The 11598-nt window shown below is 29.7% G+C and overlaps 1 protein-coding gene across 1 annotated transcript; it reads left to right on the forward strand.

Moving 5' to 3' along the window:
* Nucleotides 1-530: 530 nt before the first annotated feature.
* LOC119672139 (retinoblastoma family protein-like) lies at nucleotides 531-5274 on the forward strand. Its single transcript, XM_038083115.1, has 15 exons — nucleotides 531-1088; nucleotides 1154-1293; nucleotides 1348-1536; nucleotides 1620-1977; nucleotides 2049-2217; nucleotides 2275-2306; nucleotides 2355-2506; nucleotides 2604-3136; nucleotides 3192-3281; nucleotides 3337-3428; nucleotides 3483-3662; nucleotides 3721-3826; nucleotides 3963-4054; nucleotides 4110-4268; nucleotides 4335-5274. Exons 1-15 carry the CDS (start codon nucleotides 945-947, stop codon nucleotides 4500-4502), a joined length of 2604 nt encoding a protein of 867 aa, XP_037939043.1. The 5' UTR covers nucleotides 531-944; the 3' UTR covers nucleotides 4503-5274.
* Nucleotides 5275-11598: the final 6324 nt, after the last annotated feature.

Consider the following 11598-nt stretch of genomic DNA (forward strand, 5'->3'; position numbering starts at 1 on the left):
TATTAATACAAAAACACGTAGGAGTGCATGAAGAATGTATATTTAAAAAGCATTTAAATTTTTAACTTTTTAGTTCCTAACTTACAAGTTATATACTTATTAAGGCTTGAATACTTATTCGAAACTATTATTAATTTTGTTAAAAATTTCAAAATTTCCTACATTCCCAGATTACTTTTAATTTATTATTTCTTTTAACTTTCAATTTGCTGTCTAGATGTCAATTGACATTAACATTTTTATTTTGTATTAAAAAGCAATAACAATTCTCCGACGTAACTGCAATCATACAGGTCCCTTAAAGTTCAACATGCTAGCTGTGCCATTAATTAAATTCGTTAGTGTATAATTATATAAACATCAAATGAAATGAAAACGATAATTAGTTTTCACAATGAGTTATAGCGCCTAAAAAATTTTTTATAGTGCAAAAATTCTCAATAAATTAGTAAATAGGCCTTATTGGACTTGCTTTGTTAGTGATATTTTATGAAAATTATTTCATTTACAGATGAAACATAATTACACATAGAAAATTATTTAGGTTTTTATATGGCGGAAAAATTTTCCAATTCCATTTGGGACTTATCGTTGGAGCTAGTTTCATGCACACATGTTACTATACAGTTTTAATTAGGGCTGATCGTGTTTTCATTAATGAATTCAAAAAATATTTTATACATGCACACACTGTTTTGAAAAAGTCAGATTACCTCTGTATGTACCCAACATCAAACCATGGCACTGACATACAATTTACAATACTTCGCGCCTTTTTTTTGACGTTTGTCTTTTAATATTTGGTATAACTTAGTATTAAATGTGTGCATGTTGAAAATTTCAGTAATACATATTCAAAAGAATAAAGGAAAAGGGTTTATAGTGTCGAAATAAAATATTCAAAAACAAAGAATTGATACATTCTGTTGCACTTGTACTTGATTATGGAAAAAGAAAAGATAGTCATTATTGATGGCGACATCAAGACAAAATATGAGGAGTTGTGTCGTGAGCTTAATATGGATAAAGAAACTGAAGAGAGCGCTTGGAACAAATTTTCGGATGTATCACAACGAACATCATTAGAAGTATATATTTTTATATTTTATAATGTAACCAATTTAATTTTTTTTTATTTTGTTGAAATACTTAGGGAGATCCAGTACATTGGTTTTGTTGTGCATTGTATGCAGCCTGTAGAGCATCATATACACCCACAGTTGGCGAAAACAATACAATTGTAGTTGGAAACTGTGTATCTTTGAACAAAGTTCTTCGTTCTTGTAATATGAGGTGAAGAGGTCCTAATGCTTAATTTTCATATTTGAAAACTTTGTTTTATTACAGCATATATGACTTTATTTCAAAAATTAAAAATTGGCACGAAATGGCGAATCTATCAGAAAACTTTTTTCATCAAATTGAAAGATTAGAACGAACATCTAGCATAACATTTCATCTCTTCCACTACTATAATAAAGCATTTGATCAACTTTTTCAATATCCGCCATATGAAAGAAAAAACACTAAATACAGGTTTGTTGTCAGAAATCTGAGAAATTTATGTGCTTATAAATAAAAACCAGTCAATAATTTGATTTGTTAATTACAATTTTTAGGTCTGCTACCAAATGTTCATCAAACAAATTATATGACATAGGATGGTGTTTATATTTATGCGCGAAAAATGAAAATCCTAGTTATACTGTGGATCTTATTACATCTTTTCATCTTCTTCTTTGTTGTATAGACCTATTATATATTAATGTATTAGCAGAAAACCGTACAGACCTTATTAATCCCAGTTTTAGTGGAATACCAGAAGATTGGGGTACTGACAGTTTTGATCGAAATTTAGTTCATAACCATTGTATTATAAATCATTTAAGTCGGTTAATTGAGACTAAACCAAGTGAAGTAAAATTTATGAAAAATAATTCTTGGAAAATAATTATCAGAAGGTTTTTTCAAACAAATGTAATGCTAATTATTATAGTCATGTCTCAAAATATGTTTCTAATTTACACTTGTATATATATTCCTATTAGACTATAAGTGGAAATGAAGAGACATTTCTAGGTATTGTTTCAAATTCTAACTTCGAACGTAATTTAAAATGTTTAAATAGTACTTATGAGCAATATATTTTGAGTGTTGGCGAATTCGACGAGAGAATAATAATCAATAATCCAAAATATCGCCGTGTTGTCAGCGCAGGTTTGTAATTGTTTATTTAAATTTGAATTCCTTTTTTTAAAAAAATTTCAATTTTAGAGTATAGTGGAGAAGAAAGAGTTGAACATCAGGTAAGACTTATGTAAATAAATTGTGCACACTTGATAAAAGTTTTATAGGAGATAAAGTCATTGATACCTGACACACCATACACAAGGAAAAGCTTATTGCCCAATAAGGAGACAAATTTGGAACCTGTAGCAAATGCCACTCATAATGTGAACAAATTACAAGGTATTGCTCATATATCCGAACCAACTGATTTTATAAAGTAAGTGGAATTCACTTATGAACTCCAATTCTATGTTACTCATTTACATAACAGCTACACATTTATCTAAAAAAAAAAACATTTCTGAATTAATTAGACAAGCCGGTCCGGTTATATTGCAAAAAATCGGGGATAAACTCAATCTTATGTCACAACAATTTTGTAAATATTTACCACATCAAGCAGAAGGTTTAAACAGGTTTCAGTTAGCTACATCGCTTTATTATTATTTGTTAGAGAAAATTATTCGCGTCGAAATCAGAACCAAGCCTATAGATATTAAAATATTATTAATTAATGATATATTTAATGCAACATTAATTGCGTGCTCCGTTGAGATTGTGTTAGATGCCTATAATTCCCAATTAAAGTTTCCATGGGTGCTTGACTGTTTCGGGATTGATGCTTATCAATACTACAAAATCATTGAAATTGTTGTTGCACGTCATGAAGATATTTTAAATAGAGCACTTATAAAGCACCTAAACTTTGTTGAAGAAGCATGTCTTGAGTCACTAGTCTGGAAAAACTCTTCTCCTATATGGAATCTAATAGAAAGTATATCTTCTCCACTTCCATCATGGTCTGAAGTTGATATAAGTAATATATCATTACGGCAAGAATCACAAAGTAAATTTTTATTGAGTTTGTAAAATATAATTTATATTAAAATATTTTTCAATAGTCCAATCTCCTATGAATTCTGCGTGTGAAACATTTATGCCAACAGCTATTACAGATTCTGCAAAACGGGATCTATTTAATGTAACAATAGGTACGTATTTATTATTACTTCTTTTTTTAATTTGTTATACTTGTAACATTTGTAGATTCCCTACCGTATGATAAACCCAATGACAATACTAAAAGGATACCCGATGGAATGAAACGTTCAGGGTCTTTGCCTTTGTTTTTAAGAAAAGTAAGTTTAAATTGCTTTAGATATGTAGCAATGTCCACTAAATATTTGTTTTAGTTTTATAAATTAGCCTGGATTAGAATTAAGGAATTAGTTATGGATCTAAGAAGAGATAATGAATTATGCCTAAAAAAAATATGGACATTGTTTGAATACTCAATTACGCAAAAAACAGAACTAATGAAAGATAGGCATCTCGACCAAATTTTAATGTGTGCAATATATTTATATATTAAGGTAAATTACACATTTAATTTATTTAATATACTTACTATAGGTTATACTAAAATTACAGGTACGAGAAATACAAGGAAGTTCGTTTACAGATATAATGAAATCTTATAGAAAACAGCCACAAGCAACAAGCAGCACTTACAGAGATGTTTTCATCGATGAGAAAGGTGAAACATTATTTCTTTGTCTTATACAATATTATGTTTAAAACATTTTCATTGGTCGATGTTTTCTATCTTTAAAAGAAAAAGTATCGTGACAAACACACAACAATTGCTCTCTTTCAATTTTAACTCATTTCAGACGGTAATAGAGATATAATACACTTCTATAACAACATATATGTTCAAAATATGAGTCCATACGCTTTAAGTTTTAGTGAGAAAAATAAATCGGTTTGTATTAAAATATATCAATGTAAAATCAAATAATTTTATAATAATATTTTAGGTACAAAGCTTGACTTTATCACCACATCCAACAGAAAAACAAAACTTTCCACGGAAATTGTCCACACATCCTTTGGTTTATGTTCATCCAATGGAAAAAAATGAAAAATTTCATTCTCCAAATGATATAACATATGAGTTTTGTAAGAGTCCAGGAAAGGTAAATCCATTTTAGTTTTTAAAATATGTTTACATTTTTTAATATATTTCAAAAATATATTTTAAGGATTTACGGAAACTAAATGAAAAAATTAGGTGCGGAAAACGTAATTTGCCATTTAACGACGATTCCGATATAATGACAGCAAAAATACAAAGAAAGATTCCTTTACAAAGTGCCCTACAATGTAAAATAACTGAAATAATTAAAGATAGACAGGCTGACAAAAAGTGAATTTGAGTTATTAGCTACTGATATACTCTTTGTAGCAAGTGAAAGAAAATTGAAACTAAACACCATTTAACCAAAAGCGCAGTATCAAAACGATTATAAACATTTATACAATATATTATTTAAGACATCTAATATATAGCACAGTAAATTTGCATGAAATTAATTGCATCATTACTTTTAATAAGAATAAAGTATTGATAATTTGTTTTTATAAATCTGACATATTTTCATATACTTTATTTGTAATGTTATATGTAATGTTATTTTACACAGTTCATGACATAAAAAAATACCACTCTACAACAAATTACATACTAAAGAAAATAAAACTGATTTCACAATGTATTTTGTTGACGGTTGCTTTCGTTATTACCATTATTAATATAAATTTATATGAATTACGGCTAATATGTAGAGTTAATAATGCGCACAAATAGAGTTGTAGTCCAAATTTACATCCTCTTAAAAAACTCAATCCTTTTTCTTGCGTGGAGTAAATTAAAAGCGTTCGCGTCTTTTTGAAATATATTCAAATTGCGTTACATTATTGTTGTGGGTATGCAATGCTGCTTTGTGGAGCATTAAATGTCATTATCTTACTTTAGTGGCGTATGATGTTCTTGTTAAGAGCTTCCACGAATAATCAAAGTAATTATTAGTTAAGCTTCGAATGCTGCAACCGTCACAGGTCCATATTGTTTATTTATTATTTTCAGAATTATATTACAGGGTTGCTTACAACTTGTTTGCTTATATCTTTATATCTAAAAAACTATATAATTTTAATTATTACTTAGTTATTGGCAGAACGCAGAAAAAATCATTAGTCATTAAACTTACGAACTTAAATAATTTGTTTCATTTTGACTACTTAACAAGATACTTATAAACTTTTCTGGAGTTATTAACATTAAAACTATATAAATAAAAGTCTGTCACCTACATTTTCTGCTTCAAATTCTAAATCTGTACAATTATTTAATATTTTTAATTCCAACTCGTATTTTAATACTATTATTCTTTCATTATTTTTGTTAGCCAATAATGAATTTACCCTCTCTACGAAGTTTCCTTCTATAATTTTCTTAATAATTGATTTTATTTATATACAATAAATTTATAAAAATACAAAATCGGATTTGTAATTATAATATTTAATAAATAAAATCAACTCATTATTTGACCAACCGTTTTGTGTATTTTGATTGTGATATTACAAAAACACAAAAGCGTTTTATATTGCTTTGCTTTAAAATAAATAACTCAGCATGCAAATTTTATTTTGTGTTTAATTATAAAATACACGCAAGGACTTTTATTTCTGCTTGCAAAAAATAATTATGTTGTGACCTTTGAATTTTACAAATTTGAATTTGTTCTATTAGCACCACACAGGGATGGTATCTATACTGATACCACGCTTAATCTTGTTTTCTTTATCATCTCTCTCCTTATTCTACATGGTTGCATTTTAGTTTTCCACCACATTCCTATTTTTTATTTGAACGATCACGTAGTCTTTATGCTGAAATAGAATGTCGAGAACGTAATTGTTGAATTAGATGTTCTTCTTGATCATCAGTAACTTCTGGATGCTTTACAGATTCCAATGTTTCGAAAACTACTATGCTCTGACGTTTTAATGTATCGGATTCATTTCTATACTGCCCAAATGGTAAAACAATTGATTCAGTTGTGGTGGTCAGGTTGTTCTAAATCCATTAAAAAACAATTCTTGTTTCGAATTTGGCGGTTGAGGCTGATCTACATTATAATTAACTGTACCCAATTTATCTTGTGATGCATTAATAATATGTTTTTGGAAGGCAACTCTATTTCTGGCATTGAAATAGGTGTATACCATTGTCCGATACAATAACCTCAGGATATTCAAACTCTTTATTACAATCTGACTCCAATTCCATGATTTTGCCTGTTGAAATTGAAATTGAAATTGAAGTTTATTTCTAAAATCTCGTCTCTCCAGCATATGCAATTACAAAATCCGTATTGCTTTGTTTTTTTTGGTCAGTAGTCGGGATAACGTCAATTTGCCATCTACAGGCAAAGTAAAATCAAAAATGATCTTTTTTATGTGAATAAGCAACCAACTTCAAGTAAATGCCTAATAAAATAGTCAACCAGCAATAAGTGTGTTTTTTATTTTGTATAAACTTATGGTAAAACAGCCATAAATTGGTGACCCCTACAGAAGCAATCACGCAAACTTCAAAAAAACGCAAAAAATAGGCGAAATTGAACGTACAGAGACTCCCGCAGAAACAAATAAATTCCAGCCCATGGAAGCGAAAGCGTCGGCAGTGCAAGCGATTGGGCAAATAAAGTTGCCAAACTTTTTAACCAAGAATCCAGCTTTATGGTTTGCACAAATTAAATTCACATTTCTTCAAACCTTTTTTTCTTCAGGGGCGTCGAAAGTAATATTTCTACGCCAAATACATTGTTTTAAAGAAGAAATTCACATTTCTTCAAACCTCTTCTTCAGGGGCGTCGAAAGTAATATTTCTACGCCAAATACATTGTTTTAAAGAAGAAATTCACATTTCTTCAAAACCTTTTTTTTTTCTTCAGGGGCGTCGAAAGTAACATTACTACGCCAAATACATTGTTTTAAAGAAGAAATTCACATTTCTTCAAACCACATCACCGCACCAACGTCACCGTCCACCGTGTATTCACACGTTCCACTGTTCCTAACAAATAAATTTATTGAAGGACTGGACCTGGAATCCGGCGAGCAACACCCCGGCTAGAAAGGTTCGTTACATTGCATATGAGCCGAGTAATGTCAGATTTGCCAAAGTTCTACACAGTAATCACTGCGCTGGAGGCAGAAACGCTACAACAAGTTGCAGATATTGCAAAAAATTCGCCTGAAACAGGTTGTAATGATCAATTTTTTTTTGTCTAAATAGAATTGATCTTACAGTAATAAGAACCTAGAATAGACAAAATATTAAAATTATGGAATGGTAAATATTTCACCGATATTACCTCAAAACATCACGGCTAGCACATAATGATTTCAACGGAACCCTGTTATAGTAAAAAAAGAAAAAATAGTTATAGTCATGCAGTGGCACATAAAAAAAAATGAAATGAAGTTGAAGATTTAATAATATTTAGTGAATTTACTCACACCTCTTGCACGCTTCCGTAATACCTCGGAATGTTCTGAAATTAAATTCATAATAAATGAAGAAATATATTTAAATAAATGAATAATATACATAACTCAATTACTTACTAGTTAAAGATTCATATTTAAATATAAATATTATTAAAAAAAAGGGAAATAAACCCTCATTCCGGACACTTAGTTAAACAAATAAAAACAAACATGTTGGTAATTTTATTTGTTTCTTTAGTTATTTCATTCTAAAAGTATTTTAAGGGAAAAGTAATAATCAAAACAAACAAAAGAAATAGAAACGTCAGATTATAATTCGCCGCAAAGATGTAATATGTATTGTGACGATTTTTACCATCTCGTCACAAAAATTGCAATGCACTATGCATACAACTAAGTTATTATTATTAACGTTAAACTGGTAAAAAATAAAAAATAAAAAAATATAATAAGACAACAATAGAATTAACCTATATTAGTTGAGAAAGAAATTATTTATTATTAGTTAATATAGACGCAAACCAAAATGTTAGTATAAGGTATTAATAAAATTAAGGTATTAATAAGTTTTAAATTAAGGTATTATTAAGTTAGCATAAAACATCAATATTATTAAGATATTATTAATTTAATAAAAATTAAAAAAAAAGAAAAATGTAATCCTTCTTAATATATAAATTAAGTGATAACACTTTTTTTTTTTGAGTGTAATTATTTTGCCAAAATTTTAATAAATGTGCAGCAAACAACAACAGTAAACATACCAGCCGCAGGCATTTAAAATAGGCAATAACAACTTAGAAGAAAGCTACACAATGTGCACTCAGCAGTTAGAAGTCCCGTTTCGCAAGATTTCGCAACGTAAAGACACTTGATCACAGGCCACGGAGCAGAACACTTGGCAGAACCAAAGGTAAAATTCAACCAGGTAAATAAGAAATTTATTAACATTGCTTCCTAGTCCACCAGTGTAGCCCAGTCGGTAACACTGATCCTTAACAACGCAGTCTTGTCGGTAGCGTTGGTTCCTAGTCCACCATTGGTCAGATTTTTTTTATTTATTACAGAAATTATAATAATTCTCAATATTGGTAATTGCAATATATGTTGTTAGTAAATAAGTAATACCTATTGTAAAAATTTATTTGCAAAAAAAAAATAAAGGAATTAAAAAAAAATTAACCGGTCTTAAAATTATTATACGAGAAGATTCTGGGTTATAAAGAAATATTCTTGTAACGACTCTGGGATCCGGCGAGCGAAACCTCGGCTGATGAAAAGGTTCATTACAGTATGTATTTGTATTCATCTTTACATACATACATATGAGGAATTCGCTTGCATTGCGTATTCTCATAATTATCAAACAGACATACACTTTGTAATGGTCAACTGGTACAATGTACAAAAAGCACATGCAAACTACTTCCATCCCATGCGCAAGCATACGTCACACTTTATGCACACTCAGAGCTTTAACTTGCTACTGACGCTGTGCTTATACATAAAAAAATAACTGTAGCTTATGGTTTGAGTTGAGCGTTCGAAGCTACCGGTTGCATAATACAGAGTGCGGAATGTGAACATTGGTGCTTGTTTAGAAAAGAAAATTTATTAAACCTTCATAAATTTTATAAATTATTTAAGTGTTAATAAATTTTTTTAACAAATTTTACAAATGCAATCTTAGTAAATTTTACATTTTATAATATGAATTCCATAATTATTGTATAAAGCAAAAGTGTGCGCACAAATTTCGACAAACAAGTTGTAAGGCCCAAATTTTATTCTAAAATTTAACCCCACAAATTAAATGAATAGTCAAATATGAGTTTTAAATCCACTTAGTAAAAAACATGTTTCTAAATTCAATAAAATTTTCCTACAGTAACATCCATTTTTATTATAAACAAATGACCCTGTAAATTTCATATTAGAGACAAACATTTTGTATAAACGAATGACCCTGTAAAGTAAAATATGTTTTGATTAATTTTTTGCCGCTAATAAAAGTTAGTTAAATTTGTTGTAACTGTTTCACTTGTTTGTCTGCATAAACAAATTTAAGAAAAATATTGTGCACGCATTTTTTATGTGATGCAGTTATTTTTGTTGAATTTGATTGCAATGCGTACAACAATAAGAAATTTGTTTTGACAAATTTACGGGACTTTGTTTATTTGAAAATAATTATTGTTTTTGTATGTAATGGAAGGAATTTCAAATAAAAGGGCAGCGAAATTGCCAAATCTTTCTATTTAGAATTTCTTTCACTTCAAGGTAAGTCACTTTTGTTAGGGACGATAGTGGGAGCTCGGACTAGTTGGTTCAGGCACATGTTGATTCGTTTGGCCATTGCTGACGATCACCATGTGAATGAATGGACTGGTTTGGGCGAAGTGATGGTGGTTGAATTACCTTCTGCTTGGCTTATGCTGGCGTAGGGTAGTTTAACCAGTTGAGTTACCTGCTGCTTGGCTTATGCTGGCGTTGGGTAGTTTAACTAGTCATCCAGTTTTCCATTTGGCCATAGCTGATGGAGGAATGGGCGACGAGTCACCAACACTGTCAGAAGGCGTGTGGACAACGAGCGTTTGGCAATTGCTGACGGACGTGGCCAGGCGTAACAGTAGGAAGGAACCCTTGTCTGGCTTTTGCTGACAAAGGTATTGTTTTATATTGATATTAGAGTTTCTAGAGATTAGCTATTTGGAATTTCTTTCACTTCAAGGTTAGCAACTTGCGCACCACTGCAAGCAATCGTCATACGACATTTCACAACATTCTACACCGTTTACAACATCGTGACAACATTTATGACATCATACAACATTTCACAACATCTTACACCGTTTACAACATCGTTACAACATTTATAACACCATACAACATTTCACAACATGCTACACCGTCTACAACATCATTACAACATTCTACATCATTAGCAACATTTTCAACATCGCTTTCCACAACTTGATTATATTTTCTTTTTTTTGATAAATAATAAACGCTACTTTAAACAGAAGTGTCTCTATTATTTTACTTAGATAAATTTTCTTATAACGAACCCTGGTATACTCGCTGAGTATACCCCAGCTATAGATAGGGCCGGGAAAAGGTCGTTACAAAGTTTTGAAAAGCGGAGAATATTCTAACAGTGGTAAAAACAACAAAGTGGTTTAATTTTTTTTAAATAACAACCAATAATAATTAAGTAAACAGCAAAAAATAACAAAGAGATGAGCGAATAATAATGAGTTGAGTGATGATGAGAACAAAGAGATGAGCGAATAAAGAAATAACAGCAATATTATAAAGTTAAAATTATCACAATAAAGCAAGATAATCCTAGTAACAAAACTAAATCACTAAGCATCTAAAAAATGGAAAATAAATAAGAAGTGAAACATTTCAATATAAACAAGAAAAATAAACAAAAAAATAATAAAAAAAGAAAATTTAATTTAAATTAAATTAAATTTAATAAATTAAATATTGGTAAACAATATTTAAAAACCTACTCAAAAACCTAATAATTTTCGTTTTTAAACCGCGTCCATTTAACAAGAAAAAAAAAAGATTTTTGTCAAGAAATCTACCACGATAAATAGAATGCCTATTGGAAGAATCCCTCTATCCAAATCCACCAAATTAATGAACGATACAATGTCTGGCTCAGCAGCAAAACGTACTATATCAGAGGCGTCACCTAACAAAGGTGACCTACAATCTGTTGGCAGTATGGATATGTCGGAGTACATACAAAAAACAATGGTGAGCATTCTAGATGAGAAATTGAGGGATATTGGTTCTAAATCCGATTTAGAAGCTGTTAACACAAATATATTTAGCCTTAATCGTACAGTCGAAATGCTTTCAGAAGAATATAAAACTTTTAAAGAAAAAATAATTAAATTGGAACATGAAAAATAAACCGACCACGAA

Source organism: Teleopsis dalmanni, chromosome 1 (assembly GCF_002237135.1).
Source record: "Teleopsis dalmanni isolate 2A chromosome 1, ASM223713v2, whole genome shotgun sequence".
In the NCBI taxonomy this organism is placed as follows: Eukaryota; Metazoa; Arthropoda; class Insecta; order Diptera; family Diopsidae; genus Teleopsis; species Teleopsis dalmanni.

Excerpts from the sequence above, each read along its gene's own strand:
- LOC119672139 (XM_038083115.1), top strand. The coding sequence starts at position 945 with ATGGAAAAAGAAAAGATAGTCATTATTGATGGCGACATCAAGACAAAA. Across the intron at positions 1,089-1,153 it reads CACAACGAACATCATTAGAA|GGAGATCCAGTACATTGGTT; the intron begins GTATATATTTTT and ends TGAAATACTTAG. Across the intron at positions 1,978-2,048 it reads GAAGGTTTTTTCAAACAAAT|ACTATAAGTGGAAATGAAGA; the intron begins GTAATGCTAATT and ends TATTCCTATTAG.